The 15,790-nt window shown below is 46.1% G+C and overlaps 1 protein-coding gene across 1 annotated transcript in view; it reads left to right on the forward strand.

Annotated features, from left to right (window-relative positions):
* The first annotated feature begins 3,635 nt into the window (after window positions 1-3,635).
* The window catches only part of SYNRG (synergin, gamma), a 33,532-nt gene continuing 21,377 nt past the window's right edge, over window positions 3,636-15,790 (forward strand). Inside the window, exons 1-9 of the mRNA XM_009079696.1 lie at window positions 3,636-3,699; window positions 4,967-5,085; window positions 7,242-7,372; window positions 7,655-7,760; window positions 8,351-8,462; window positions 10,577-10,801; window positions 13,170-13,247; window positions 13,958-14,154; window positions 15,269-15,517. Of these exons, the coding sequence (XP_009077944.1) occupies window positions 3,663-3,699; window positions 4,967-5,085; window positions 7,242-7,372; window positions 7,655-7,760; window positions 8,351-8,462; window positions 10,577-10,801; window positions 13,170-13,247; window positions 13,958-14,154; window positions 15,269-15,517 (1,254 nt within the window). The 5' untranslated portion in view covers window positions 3,636-3,662. The remainder of the gene's footprint in view (window positions 3,700-4,966; window positions 5,086-7,241; window positions 7,373-7,654; window positions 7,761-8,350; window positions 8,463-10,576; window positions 10,802-13,169; window positions 13,248-13,957; window positions 14,155-15,268; window positions 15,518-15,790) is intronic.

Consider the following 15,790-nt stretch of genomic DNA (forward strand, 5'->3'; position numbering starts at 1 on the left):
TGCAGGTCCCAGGTGGGATGTGTGAGGTCCTGGGTGGGGTGTGGGGGTCCAGGTGAGGTACATGGGTCCTAGGTGGGGTGTGCAGGTCCCAGGTGAGGTACGTGGGGTCCTAGGTGGAGCATTGGGATCACAAGCAGGACGTGGTGGGGTCCCAGGTGGGGTACCTGGGTCTCAGGGGAGGTATGTAGTGTCCCAGGTGGGATACCTGGGTCTCAGGGGAGATATGTAGTGTCCCAGGTGGGATACCTGGGTCTCAGGGGAGATATGTAGTGTCCCAGGTGGGGTACCTGGGTGGGTCCCAGTTGGGATGTGGGGAATGTAGCCATGGCAACTCTGCGTGTTGCTGAGATTCAGTCACATTTTGGGGCATACCTGTTCCCTAAGTGTGTCCAGGCTTGGGCAGTTACACCCCAGTTGTCATCCGGCTCTACTGCCACAATCTCAGATCCTGGGAGAGAAAGGGATTTAGGGAGTTCTCTTTCTCCTCAAAGGACACCTCAGGGAGAGGGAGGACTGAGGAATGGTGTCAGGAGAAAGAACCGGTGTTAAAGGAGATGTCATCGTGTTCCTGGGAAGGTTGGGAAACTGATTTCACCACCTCTGAATACTTACCGATGGGTTTGTGAACACAGGCTCTTGCTTGTTTTTTATCTCTTGTCCTCCTTGTAGGGAGGCTGAAGAAATTTTGCATTTGACAGTGAAGTTCATTGAGTTGTCTTGGATGTCTGAGTCCTATGGATTTGTCAGTTTTAGTGGGAATGTGAGGAGGGAATGTTGCTCTGGGGCAACCTTCACCTGCAAGGCACAGCTCTGGGGCATCCCTGTCGCCTCCCTGAGCCAGGCTGGTGCTCTGCTTTGGCAGGAGCCATCCAAGGGGTCTGGAATACTTGGGAAGAGAGAAGCTGAGGTGTGTACAGCTGCTGTGGATGGATGGGAATAATTCTGAGGCAATTCCTGCAGGGGCTAAACCATCTAAAACTCTGCGAGCAACACTGCCTGCTCAGGAATTCAACAGGAAACTAACAAAGTGTTGTCAGTGGAATACAGGTTCTGAACACTAAAAGAACTTAAAAATCATCATTCCCCAGTGGTAGTGCTTTGGTTTAGTTGAGGATGGAGTCTGGAGGTAGAGCAGCAGTTCTGTTCTCTGTGCCTGTGTGGGCTCCTTGCCTTGGTTCGCTTCAGTTTTGGTGTGTTTCTGACACTCAGAAATCCTATGACAGGCTGTGTTGTGTCGATAGAGCTGTGCTGCTTGGGAGTTCAGGGGTTTCAAAACCCACTGGTGGATGGGAAACTGCTGTGTGTGTTTTGGAGCTGTTGCAGTGGAGTTTGAGTACAGAGGAGTTGCTTCTCCCCACGCTGCGGCGTTTTTGCTGGAGCTGCTGCTTGGTTGGGCTGGGATATTTTGGGGGGCTTTAAGCTCCATATTTAAATTTCTTGTAGAGATTTATGGTTTATATTACTGCTTTAAGAGCTCTGTTGTGGGGCGAATCACTTTGTTTTCCTTCTAGTTCTTATCTCTGTGCATCACATCTATTCCCCTTCCTCACTCCCGAGTCAACCCGGGGCAGGACCACACCTCCACTGGCTCCCTTAGCCATGGGAACCCCCTGATTGCTGGGAGCAGTTTTGCATGCTCAAAAACTGCTTCAGCAACAAATTGCTGTTGCTTGGATGAAGCAGCTGATGAGGTCTGTGTGTGTGCAAGTGTGGCTGGGGCTGGAGCGAGGGCTGTGGTGGATCCGAGCGGCACGTACGGCGTGCTGAGCTGCTGTGCTGAGCTAGCTCCTCTTCCACTGCCCTCTAATTAGCTGAAGGGTTTCTTGTTGATTGTTTTCCTTTATTTTTTTTCAAGAGAGCCTTATAAATAAAGCAGGAGCTCTGTAGGAAGGGATAAATATTTAATAGTTTGGCCTTTATTTGCTTCCAGCAAGCAGTGGGACTTTGCTATGCTTACGTTAGGTTTGCTGAGTTGGAGAATTCTTGACCAGGTTCTCCATCCAGAAGGGAAAACCTGAATTCCCCAACCAGAAGGAAAGCATGAAGCTTCCAACACTTTTCCATACTTACGAGCCTTTCAGAAATGGCTTTAATACTTCACCATTCTGACTAAACTAATGGTGTGTTTTATGTTGCTTAGATCTGGTTCACAACAGAATCTCTGCACATCTCACCTTGTTTAAAGGGGTGTATCACCCCTCTGTGCTGACACCTCTTCCCGTGGGTGACACCAAACACAGGCAAAGTTCTGTTAGTTCACTGAGCTTCATCTCTTCTGATCAGCACCAGAGTTCAGTCATGGGCCCTCTGTGGTTTTCAGCTGTTTGTGTTGTGTTGATGTTGTATGCCAAGAAGTGGCATAAATGATGGAGTTGGACAGACCTTGGCATAGTGTGAACTGAGCCCAGCAGGTGTTGGGGGATGAGGCAGCACATGAGGTGCTTCAAAGAGAGAACCCCAGAGTGCTGGGGATTGAGGATGGTGAGACTGGACCCGTTGGAAAGCACAGGTGTGCGTTAGTTGTGGAAGGAGAAACCAGCACATAGTGGTCAGGGCCAAAGAAGAAGCTTCAGGCTGAAGAAGCTCCTGAGTGAGAGGATGAAGTGGGTTGTCGTGGTGACCGTGTGACCTGCTGTCTCTGTAGTGGGCAGGTGCAATCTGCTCCTGGATAGATGCATAATTTAAGTCCCTTATTTTATCTTAGTGCTCATATTACGCAGCTCTTTTATATTTATAAACCAGGTTGGCTTTCAGAACTCCCTGCAGCCATTTCTGATGGCATTTTCTCCTGTACTCAGTTTCTTTTACGTCCACCCTCAGAACTGAACATTGAATATCTATAAGTGTTTCTTTTCTAGGGTGGCTTTGATGCAATAACTGCCTGGGACACTGAGTGAGGTTCTTGTTTGGGAAATTGCTGCTGCTGTGGGTTTCTGCCAGTTGCTTGCAAATGAGAATTTTAAACTAAGTCCTTTTTCTGCTGTCTGGCAGCTATTGGAGAGTGAGGGCTAGCAATTTCCATTAGGATTTCAGCTGAAATCTTAATGGTTCTTCCTCCAGGTGCACTTGACCCTGGATAGCTGGGTGAATACTTTCTCCAGGCACTATTTTTGCTGTAATTAAGTAACTGAGAAAACAGAAACTCCATTATTCTGTGATGCTTAGAGTACAGGCAGAAGTGATGAGGTTTCATGGATGGTTTATTTCTCTCCAGAAAACTATTCCTAAGCATCTGAGAAACATTGTCTGGTGCAGTTAATGGTCTTGCTGAGTCAGACACTTCCAAGAGGAGATGCTTATTCATTCTGTGCTTAGCCTACACTAACAGACTGACCTGTTCCCACCTGCGTGGGTGCCGAAACTCTCTCGTGGGTGCTGGGGATGAGTCAAAGCCATCTCAGTGCTGCTGTGCTGGGTAAGATCTGGTTTTCCTGGCTTTGCAGCCTGGGACAGTGCTGGTGAGACTCGGCAGTGCTTCGGGAGATCCTGTGAGGGGTGACTTCCTCCCTGTGGTGTGGTTGGGCCCTGGGAGGCCTCAGGAGCAGATCAGAGTGGGAGGTTGGAGGCTCCTGGTCGTGGTGCAGGTCGAGGTGGATTTGCAGTGATTTGTATTTGCACTAAAATGACACTTTCACATCCTCTTTTGTTCCTTCCACAGCTTCATGTTTCCTGTGGCAGGTGGTTTAGGCCCTCCTCAAGGTAAGTGTCCACCTCACATTTTGAGCACGAGGTCCTTTACCTGAAACAGTTCCGCAGTGATTCTCAGAAGTGTGATTGTTAACTGAACTCCTGTTCAATCCAAGCTGTTTTCCCCTTGACCTCAGCTCTGGTGAGCTCTCACCCCTCTATGGATAAAACTTCCCGTGAGTGGTTGGAGCAATGTCACCAGATTAAAGGTCTAGGAAAACTACATCTCCATCTCTAACCTCAATTTGCCTTTAAGATTTTTGTGTTATTTTGAGTGTGGTATTTCACCTCTTTCTGCTTCATCTCCCAGCTGTGTATACTCACATTGTGTGGGTGTTGCAAGACCTGGTAAATATTTACAAAGCACAGCAAGACCCTGGGACAGGAGTCACAACCTGTGTGGAAACTGTTAATACAATGGGAGAGCCTCAGCCTTAAATTACCTTTGTCCTCATTCCTGATGCTGTGCTGTTTGTTTAATTAGTGGAAAAACAGAGACAACTTGAGGAGGAGATGGAGAGTTTTCTTATGAAAACCTCAGGGACTGGTTTATGGATTATTCCTGCCTGTCTCACTCCCTCCTGGAGTGTTTTTGCCTGTGATGTTCAGTTGTGCACAGTGATAACTGTCTCAGGGTGTGCTGGTAAGGGATGTGTGTTAGTATGTGTCTCCCAAGACAACAAAATGGGAGATAGGAAAATACTGAATCAAAATCCACTTGGCTTTATTCAGTGAATCAATAAATTCCAGCTTGATTTGTCCAATTTTGTTGAAGTTTAGCTTTTACTAACAAATATTTTAACCATCCTAATGTATGTAGTGTAATCAAATTCCAAATGATCCAGCCAGGTCACAGTTGTGAAGTTGCCCTGTGAAAGGGTGACTTTATTTTCCAAGATTTGTCCTCAAAACCTGCCAGTCTGTAAGTTTTCCCTTTCAAGAGAAATGGGAATTATCAGCACCAGTCACCCTGCTTAATTAAACCTTGTTAATTGGAAATGACCCTTCCACAGGTCACGTGGGAAGAAACCCACAGAGAATCCTTAGGATGGTGGGAGAATTCATCAGCTCTGTTGCTGCAGAAGCCCTGTGGCATGTTTTCCTGCAGCCTGACCAGTGTCTAACCTGAGGAGATTCCAGGGCTGCCTGCAGCCAGTCCAGAGAGACTCGGAGGATTTTCTTTCCTCTGCTGGTTTAGAAAACAAAACAAGAGAGCAGGAAAAGGAAAAAAGGCTTTAACACTAACTGGGCACTTACCTGCTTTCATGGTTCGTTGCAGGGATGATTCCTATGCAGCAGCAAGGATTTCCTATGGTTCCTGTCATGCAGACCAATATGCCAGGGATGATGGGAATGAACTATGGATCTCAGATGCCTCCTGGAGCCATGACCATGCAGGTGAAGTGTGGGCTGAAATCATAGAATCACAGAATGGTTTGGGTTGGAAGAGACCTTGGAATTTATCTCGTTCCACCAAGGCAGAGACACCTTTCACCAGCCCAGGTTGCTCCAAGCCCCATCCAGCCTGGCCTGGAACATTCTCAGGGATGGAGCAGCCACAGCTTCTCTGGGAAACCTGTGCCAGTGCCTCAGCACTTCACAGGGAGGAATTCCTTCCTAATATCCAATCTAAATCTGCCCTCCTTCAGCTTAAGGCCATTCCCCCTTGTCATATCACTACATGTCCTTGTGAAAAGTCCCTCTCCCAAAAAAATGAGATGCCTTGTTGCTGGGCTGAGGTGACAGCTGATGCCATGGTCCTCTGACCAATGCAGTGGGGGTAAGAGGTTGCACCTTGGTTGGAAACTGAATCAGGGATGTTAGTCTGTTGTGGGACATCCTATATTGTAATCTCTGAAGATATTCCTGGTAATTTAAAGAATTCTCCATGTTTCCTTGGGCTCTGGGTAGAGAGTGGGGGAGTTTGGCACACATTACTCACTGTTGTAGGGTAGAGAGAGCTGAGGGTGTAGTGCAAGGACAGCATCAGTAGTATTTAAGGTAACTTGGAGGTTTCAGCCCACTCAGAGGTGTCAGAATCTGAACTCTGATTTCACTATGTGTGTTATGACACCCAAGTGTGATCAGAGCAGCCTGGTCTGAGCAGGGAGGGAAACAAAAGCATCAGCAGTGTGTTCCAGAGCTCCCAGATTCCACCCACTCCCAGGTGGGGTTAGTAATGGCATGGAATTGTTCTGTAACCAGAACTCAGAACTCCCACAGTGGATCTCTCCTGTCTTTTTAATTTTCCCTCTTGTTTTCTCTTCCTTTCTTTGACTTTATGGTGGTGTATCATGTTGTGTTTTAACTGAGACCTTTCCCAGCTGCTGAGCAGGGACTGTGTGCACAGTCTGATTGATCAGGACCACTGCACTCAACTGTTTCATCCCTTTGTAACTCAAATGCTGGAGGTAATAGAACTCAATGTCCTGAGTGTAGGTGACAAATCATAAACTTTCTTTGTAAATACCTTCTTCTAGTGAAAAGGAATCTGCTCAGTGTGCTGTGTTTCCTCATGTGATCTGTTTTCCTGTTTATCCAATTCCTGTGTTTGTTTCAATCTTCTTCTTCCTCACAGTACCTTTATCTTTGGTGCTGCTGTTACTACTTGCGGAATAAGAAAGAAATACAAGCAGTTATTATATCTCTTTTACTCCTTTGTTTTCTGTTTAGCACCATATGTGCTTGTTGTACAGATTTGCACCTTGCTGGAATGTAAAGTTCTGGCATGGCTTTGTAGCCAAATTGCTATGTCACAAAAAGTTGCATCTTGTCACCCCTTCCCACTCCCACCTGGAATCTATTGCCTTAGTTTTGTAAAGTTTATAGCAGGAAGATGTTCTTGAGAGCTGGTCTTAAAATAATAAACAGCTTTTGTTCTCCCTCCATGTGTTCTGATACCAAATACAAAAGGAATGGTAAGAAAAGTGAATTATTTTCTGACTCCTTCTATATTAGGCAAACTTTGCTGCTCAAAATATCCCAGAATGTATTTCCCAGCAGATGTTTCTGATAGTTTATTCTGACAAGGTTTGTCTTGGCTGTTGGCATATATTGTCTCCCTGCCTTGGTTCCCTGAAGAAACTATGTTTGGGAGATGACTCAAGCACATTTTCCAGCATCCATGGTTGGTAGGAGTGTGCCCTCAGCAGGGAAATGATTGTGGCATCACTTAGAACAGGAAACAGAAATCCCCAGAGAACCCCAAAGTGTGGAACTGAACCATGTAGGATGGCTGCAGCCTTCCTGCTCTTGGGGTAGCTTGTGTGGGTTTGTAGCCTTGATTTTTGCCTGCCATCCTGTCTTCCCAAGCCCTTGAAGGACTGTAGCTCCTTATGGAGAGGAAGAGTGCCATCTACTGAGGGCCCAGGAGCTGCTTGTGCTCAGCCACTGCTGGTCCAGCTCTCCTCATTGCTCTGAATTTCACGGGGTCAGCACAGTCTACAGCTTGGCAGGGTGGAACTGCCACTGGTTTGGCTTTTTCTGTGGGGGGGGGGAAAATCTACTAGAGTTGAAAAAACTCCCCTGGAGCTGACTTACTCGTGCTGTTGCAGGGTGGGATGCCCCTGGGGCCGATGCCAGCGGCCGGAATGCCGTACATGGGACAGGCTCCGTTCCTGGGGATGCGCCCGGCCACACCACAGTACACCCCTGACATGCAGAAACAGTTTGCAGAGGAGCAGCAGTAAGTGAAGCTTTACCCACTCCTGGGGAATTCTGTTTGCAGGGGTAACTGCATTTTGTCTGGAGCAGTGTCCATTTGGGGCTGCAGGATATGTTGCCTTCTAAGGTGTGAATTGCCTTTGTCTAGTGTGTAGTAGCTGTCCAGCTCTACTAAACACAGGAATATATGCACCAACCATCTGAACTGGAAGCAGAAGAAATGGAGAAATCAAGCAGAAATTTGCCATAAAAATTGTCATGAATGATTATTTTCAGGTTTTATGTTGCATCATTTTTCTTTCAGGAAGAGGTTTGAGCACCAGCAGAAATTCTTAGAAGAAGAAAGAAAACGGAGGCAATTTGAGGAGCAGAAGCAAAAGTTGAGGCTCCTGAGCAGTGTGAAGCCCAAGGTATGTCCTGACAATAAGTGTTACTTTCTTCAGGATTTTGTATTGGGATGGTCTCTTTCAACAAGCAGATCTGTGAGAAACTTACATGAGACACCAGATTCCATCCTGAAAAGCATCTGGAAGAGTCAGTCCTTTACACACTCTTCGTGTTATGTAAACACAGTCTCCTGTTGAAAATTAACTCAGCTCTTGAAAAACAAACCAACCTGGTGTGTAGCACTTGGGATCAGCTTGAGCCTCTAGAATGGAGAGTGTTTGGTTGCTTGTTTGTTCACTTTGTCCATAGTTTTGGACACTTGCAGTGAGCCCAAAGGCTTTTTTTCTGCAAAATACAAAGAGCTGAGTAAGGTTAAGATATAGTTTTAGTGCTTGAAGCTTTGTCTAGAGACTGAAAAACACTGATGGTGTGGTCTGCAAAATAAGTGCTTCCTTCTGGGAGTTATTGTTGATGAGCTTAGGCAGTGCTGGAGCAAGAAGGGTTTGATCTAGCAGCAGGCACTGCTAATTCTGGAACTGCACGAGTGTGGATATTGAGAAGTATTGAAAGAAGATTGAGCTGTTCACTGAATTTGTGCTCTGTGGTGTTTCAGACAGGTGAAAAAAGCAGAGACGATGCCCTTGAAGCCATTAAAGGGAATTTAGATGGCTTTTCCAGAGATGCTAAAATGCACCCAACACCAGCATCACATCCCAAAAAAACAGGTTTGTCATTTTCCTCATATTACAACTGAAAATAAACCTCCAGCATTTGAAATCCTCAGCAGGGAGAACCAATTCCAAGAGGTACTTTTATTTGGTGATACAAAATGAGTGAATCAACTGGTTTATAAAACCAAGTGCCATTCTAGCAAGTGTTTGCTTGGTCAGGGCCTGGGGGTGAAATATTAGCTATCAGCCTTTATTAAAAGACTTGGGATGCTTAGAAGGAAGCTTAATGTGCTATGCTTCATGGGAGACATCAAGGAAACTGATAAAGCGTTTGTTCTTTTCTAGTCAGAGCGTTAATTAATGTTTTGGGAAGTGCTTTTGAAGATGAGAAGTGCTAGTTAAGTGCTAAGAATGATCCAAATGTGGTGTAAAGACTTGAGTGCAGTGTCCCAGCTGACTGCTGTGCTGTTAGGCACAGTCAGCCCCAAACCTCTGCCTTCTCCTCTCAGTAATTACCCTTGTAACAGTTGCTACTAAAGACTTCCTAGGGGCTGAAGTACATTTTTTTCAGTGTCTAGCCAAAACCAAAGCTGATCTAGACAAGATTCCCCTATGTAAACCCTTTATCTCTGTGGATGTTGCAGTTCAGGTGCTTTCTGACAACTTCCCATTGTCTGTAAATGTGCCTGTCCTACACCAGGTTTGTTAAACTGGGTAACACTGGAAGGGATCAAGCAGGAAATGGTCTACATGAGCAGGCATTCCTTTTGTATCCCATGATATATGGCTGAGTTTCTGTGGATAAAACATTCCAGTGAGGGAGAATGTCCCCTGGTGCAGACCCCATTGTGTCCAGTGTGAAATATTACCTCTGGGTTTGTTTTGACCCTGTCTGTGTAAAACACATAGAAAACTTTCACAACCAGTGTTAAGAGCCAAGTTTCACAGTGTTTACGTGCTAAAAATCTGGGAGAGAAGATGCCTGGTTGGAAGTGGCTGCTCAGTTTTACCCTGTGTTTGTTATGCTGACAAGAACCTTCACATCTGTCACAAAACGCATCCAACGCTGTTTCCCCTCACCCGTTTGCTGTGTATTCCCAGTGTTTGCCACTTTTCCTACCTTCCCACCCACAAAGCTCATTCCTCATCACTTTGCATTGTGTGTTCATTCCATTTGCAGATCATCCCACACCATCCCATTCTGCTGTATCTGTTTCCCATTCTGCTTTTCTCGATGATGAAGAATTTAGTGACTTTATCCAAGGGCCTGTTGAAATGCCCAAACTGGTGCCTCAACCCACCTCTCAGCCTTTCCAGCCTTTCCATCCTGCCACTGAGGCTGGGCAGCTGCTTTCAGAACAGGCTGTGGTCCAACCTCTCCCTCCAGCCCAGACTCCACTGTTATCCACCCTGCATGGTACAGCTGGGCAGGTTCCTTATTTTCCTACCTCTGCATCTTCACCCAATATCCATAAACCAGGTAACTCTAAAGTATCTTTTTTTTTACATGTCACCTTCTGAGCTGCACAGAGTCTTTACTCATTTTGTTGGGGGTTTTTTGCAGTCTGGCTGGAAGAAGTAATATGTGGGCAATTAAGTAGAAACCTGCTGATCCATGGGAAAAGATGATTTAAGTCTCCTTCTCCCTTCCCTGAGAACTGCACTGTAAAGCAAGTCACATGTGGATAGTGCTAAATATACATATGGCTGATCTTAGGTGAATGAAATATTGTGTTCTAGCATCTTCCTAAGTCTCTGTGGTAGAAAAAGACACAGTTGAGATGTTGGTGTTAAAAATAACTTAATGCTGCTGTGGAGCACTTGGGTGCTTCTCCCGTGGAGGCTGGAGGGAAGTTGGTGAGAGGAGCCTGAAGAACTTGGGAGATGTAAGTAGATATTGGACACTTCTACTGATCATGCAACAGTAATCTTAATATAGGAGATATTTCATGTCTTCCTTCTCCTGCTTGTTTTTTGTTTGTTGAATTTGTTGTGGGAGTGGTAAGTAAAGGGCAGAGTTGGGCTATGAAGGTGTTTGGAGGGTGGTGCTGTTGGTCTGAGCTGGGATGGAGAGTCACCTCTAACTCATCAGTGGTACCAAAATACTTCTCCTTTGAACAGTGTGGTTCATAACAAAATATCCATAATTCCTCCTGCTGTTTATTCAGGCTCTTCCTTGGAGGAGAAAGTCTTAGCAAATGGCTCAAATGAATCTGAACAGGAGCAAACCCAACTTCAAACACCCGAAGCTGGGCACAAAGCCTCGGCTGCAAGCCAAGCTCACCCCAGTTTAACCAGCACTGACTGGGCTGGTGTAAGTGGACATGAAAGTGGTCCCACTGCTGCAGAGGTGCACAAGGCTTCAGAACAAACCAGAGCAGTGGAAGAGTGTGGTGAGCAATTGAAACACTTGACAGAATTTCAGCCTAATGAGATGCTGCTTGGTCCCTAACGCTCTGAGCACTAATTCTGAGCCCACCCCGGGACAGTTTGCTCTGCTTGAGTAATGTGCCAGTGCCTCCTGCTCCTTGCTCACAGTGTCACTACCATGATTTTGCTCTGAACTTTCTCCACCCGAGTCTACTGCTGTAATCACCTTTAACATGTTTGTTTAATCAGGTTTGCTGTTGGAAAACATCCTCTCCTTCCTTGGGTCAAAAAAAAATCGATGTGCCCTCTAAAGATTGTGGGGTTTAAGTACTGAAGGAAACTTATTCCTGAAGACTGTCAATGTCATGGTGGAGTTTCATCTTTTAACCTTGAGGGGATGAAATCTCGATGGGTTAAAACTCTTAGCTGGTTAGTGTAGTTTCTCAGACAATTTGCTGCTCATATCTATTACCTCTAAAACTATCAGTGCATTAGGGATGAAAGTTTAAAGGCTGGACTAGATGAACTCACCAAACTTGAGTTCCAGTTTGGATTTTATTAAAACTGTTGACTGGTTTTGGTTTATTCCAGTCAGAATAGATGAGAGGTGTCTGGTGCACCCTGATTAGTGCTCAAGGGTTGTGTGAGGGGAATCCACTGTAGTAAGTGTGACCAAAACACGTGTAGTGCTTTGTGTGATCTCACTCTGTGGAGGGTGAGAGGAGACAGAGAAGGGGATAAAGCTCCTGGTCAGTAGAAAATTGCATGGGGCACTTTCTCAGGCAGTTCTTTCTTTCCTAGAAGCACCGTAGCTTATTAATAAAACCTCATGTGTTCCTCTCTCAGCACTTGGATATGTTGCTTTTGAGTGTTTTCTTATCCAATACATTTATCAAACATTATTGGATGAAATTAAATATCCTGAATGGACATTTTTAGTAAGTGAAGGGACTTTATCATACACAGTGAGTTACTCCATGTGAGTCAGCTCTAAAGAATACACAGCATGGAACAGGAGTTGTTCATTTATTCATAGCTCAGTCAGTTTCATCGTTCATTCTGTAGGAATCCAACACAATCTGATGCCTGACATGAACAGAAGTGAGTGTGCATGGAGAGAACGTGAGACAGCGAGTTCAAACCCAGCCTGCAGGTGGTGGGATCCCTTGTGGGGATGGAGTGATTGTGTAGAGCAACAGGAGTTAAGAACAGCTCCCAGTGTTGTGAAGGAAGCTTTGAAGGGTGAGCTGAAGTACTTTGTGAGGAACAGGAGTTTAGTAGTTCAGTGATAATGCAGAATAATGGCAGAGCTGCAGTCACCTGAGTGTTATCAGAGTGTTGAGCAAGGCTCTCCTATCTAACAGCTAAATATGCCTGAGAATTCCTTCTCCTTTCTCCCATTATTTGATTTTTTTTAAGGGGCTGAATTTTATCAGAGAGATTCAAGGGCAGAAGCAAGAATTGGTAGGATGCAGAAGTGTATGGAAGTGAGGTTAGAGCTGAAGAATAATGAGACCTGAGGAAGTAGTAAATTTATTTTACTTGACTGGTGATATGGAAGGAATTGCTTATATTAAAATGTGCTTGGAGTTGTGGGATGATTAAAAATTAGACTGCAGCCAGGAGGGAATCCATGTGGAAGATGAAGAGGTGGAAGGACACTGGGAAAGACAAAGAAATCGGAAATTATTCTGATTTTTGTCTGTCCAAGATGAGCATAAAACTTGCTCAGGGAGACCCAGGGGAAGAGTCCACACAGTGGAGGAGGAAATAAGGAATTTGCAGGGAGTGAAGCATGGCAGACCATGCCATGGAAGCTGTAGTGGTGAAGGTGTCAGTGATGTCCTCTGGAGCTGCAGACTAGGTCAGTGAGTGTGAGCTTGGAGCGTGGGATAAGAGCTCACGAGGCTCCGTGTAATAGGCTGTTTGTGGATTTCCCTGGTGAGGATGTTCTGATGGAACATTGTGGTTCTTATGGTAGGTATGAATTTATTTATTTGTTCCACAAATAGCCCTAACAGCCTGTGGTTGATGGGAAGCTAAATTGGATATGGCACAGAGCTGCTGCTGAGGAGCTGTGAGACGATGAGGCTGTAGGTTCTGTATGTCTGGACATGGAGAGAGAGGCACGTGAGGAGCTCCTGATCTCATTACATATATGACTATATTCTTGCTGTTTGTTACTGCCAAATCATTCTAGCTATTATTTTGAAATACATATTCCTGCAGCATCTGTTTTTCCTCTGAGCACAGTGATTCCTATCCGAAATCTTTGCCTGAAATGCTGAATGATGCTGACAGCTATGGTCTAGTCTTTTAAGATCATTATACTCTGACTCTGTATCCTAATGCAACTGCTTTTCTTTTCCTTCCTGAATGGAATGCGTTTAGGGGTTGGAGTGTTCCCTTCCCAGGACCCAATTCAGCAAATGATGCCTCCTTGGATCTACAATGACAGCTTGGTCCCAGGTAAAGCAGGCAGTGGCATTTAGCCAGGTGGGCAGTGTGAGGTGTGCATGGGCCTGTGCTTGTGGCCATTTGTTGGTCCAAGTGTTATTCGGTCACCAAGTCACTCCTGCCTCTTTGACAAGTTACATATTTATGGTGGCTTTATCTGCATTTGAAGAAATAAGGGTTTGATTTGAGCATGGTCGGTGTTTAATCTGGAATTTGTTACGACAGCAGCTGATCCCAGCAGAGGTTGCATTGCTGAGCATGCTGCTTTCATGGGCAGCCTGGTTTTTGGCATGTCTTGTAATTAGGCAGGCTCATTTCTGAAGGCTGTTTATCTTCTGTGTGCAAATAACACAGTGAATAGAAAACGAAATGCTGTAGTAAATATAGATTACACTGAGGTTTAAATGCATAAAGCTGTTAGAACTCCCTTTTTCTACAGATTATCCTGCAGTTTCATTAAGGAAACCTGGTTTGAAATGGAGCACTAAGTATATTTTGTATAAAATATTTCTCTGTTTGTGTTAAACATAGCTGTAAACACCAGCCAGTAATGCATTGAGATGGAACATGGTGATACAGTCCAGTGCCAGAGTGTACAGTACCTAGCACTGAGTGTTACTAATTTGATGTAATGTTGAGAGTATGAGATAAAATAGGAAGGCATTATTAGATTTCTCTGCACAGGGCAGTTGTCACTGTCTAACACTGACTCCCTCACACAGAGCTGTACAAGAAAATCTTGGAAACCACTTTGACTCCTGCTGGAATAGATACAGCCAAGCTCTACCCCATCCTGATGTCATCTGGATTGCCCAGGGAGACGCTGGGGCAGATCTGGGCTCTGGCCAACCGCACCACCCCGGGCAAGCTCACCAAGGAGGAGCTCTACGCTGTGCTGGCCATGATCGCCGTGACGCAGGTGCAGCTCCCACCTGGGCTCACACACCGAGGCAGGGCACTCACCAGCCTGCACCAGGGCCTGGTATTCCACACCTGTGGCTGTGGAAGTCCTGAGGACAAACTGTCACTTCAGTGGGGTTGTAATTTTATTATTGCATTTCAGTTACTCCTTTCTTTAGTGTCAGTTCTTAGATACACTTAACATACAGGTATTTTTAATATCACATACTGTCTGGTTTTCTCCTGCTGTATCCACATCTGTTCTCACCAAACTATGTGGCTCCTGTATCCCGTAGTCTGTGAGCAGCTGGGCTTGCTACCTTCTCCTGAACCAGTGCAGTGGTAAATTTGGGTTTCCATTCCTTGTCAGTGTATTGTCATCTCTTAGCAGTTTATTTCTATGTGGAAACTGAGCAAGAGGGTCTTGAGTGATGCAGATGGAAGCTGAGGTGCCTTGCTGGAGCGATGTAAGGAAAGCTGATGCAGCAGGCAGGGTTCAGTGCAGCTCTGTTGACAGTACTCACTGATGGGTCCCTGCAACCCAAACAGGACTGGTGTCAGTGCCTCTGATCACCCTGTGGGTGTCATCAGCCTCTGTGCGACTCCAGCAGTTTGTATTGAACTATTGGGGTTGTTTAGCCTGGAGAAAAAGAGGTTCAGGGGAGACCTTTTCACTCTCTACAACTGCCTGGAAGGAGGTTGTAGTCAGGTCGGGGTTGGCCTCTTCTCCCAGGCTACAAGTTACAGGACAAGGGTATAAACTCAGGCTGTAGCAGGGTAGATTCAGCTGGGACATCAGGAGGAATTTCCTCACAGAAGGGCTGTCAGGCATTGGAAGGGGCTGTCCAGGGAGGAGGTGAAGTCACCATCCCTGGAGGTGTCCAGGGAACGACTGGTCATGACAAGGTGGTGATGGGTCACAGGTTGGATTCCACAACTTTTTCCAACCTCAGTGATTCTGTAGTGAATATGATTTGTTTGCACAGGCTCTTGATGGCATGTTTGGATCTGGAAGGTTTACTGGACGCTTGACCCATTCCCTGCTCTTTGATGCCTTCAGTACCATGAGCTGGAAATGGAGAACGTTATCAGTGTCGCCTGTCTAACTGGTGATCTGCTTGTTGTCTTTGCAGAGAGGAATCCCTGCCGTGAGTCCGGACGTGCTGAACCAGTTTCCTGCTGCTCCCGTGCCCACTCTGAGCGGGTTCCCAGTGTCTCTGCCCGCGGCAGTGAGCCAGCAGGCACTGCTGCCTGCGGCCCCTCCGGGCTCTGTGCCCCTGGGCATGGCACCACCCGTTCTGGGCGTTGGCATCCCGGCCCCGCAGGCTGCAGCTCCAGCACAGGCCCCCGCGGGATTCCTGCCCTCCTACCCGCCCGGACAGGTTAGCTCTGCCTGGGAAATCCTTCCTGGGAAAGGGGATTAGGCGCTTTAAACCTGTGTAGTGACAAGCTGTAAGGAGACAGCAAAACCCAGCGGTGAAACCTGCGCGTGAGGTCTGAAAATGTCAACTTGTGCCACTAAGGATGTTCTTTTGTTTGTTCAGTTCCTTCCTGGTAATGTTAGAAGAGTTAGAAAAGTTCTCCAGGATGGCATTGAGAAAGGATTATTTGTAACGCACGTGAAATGGAGTTTTAGTTTGAACTCAAAACAGTCT

This window comes from Acanthisitta chloris, unplaced genomic scaffold (assembly GCF_000695815.1).
Source record: "Acanthisitta chloris isolate BGI_N310 unplaced genomic scaffold, ASM69581v1 scaffold8418, whole genome shotgun sequence".
Taxonomy (NCBI): Eukaryota; Metazoa; Chordata; class Aves; order Passeriformes; family Acanthisittidae; genus Acanthisitta; species Acanthisitta chloris.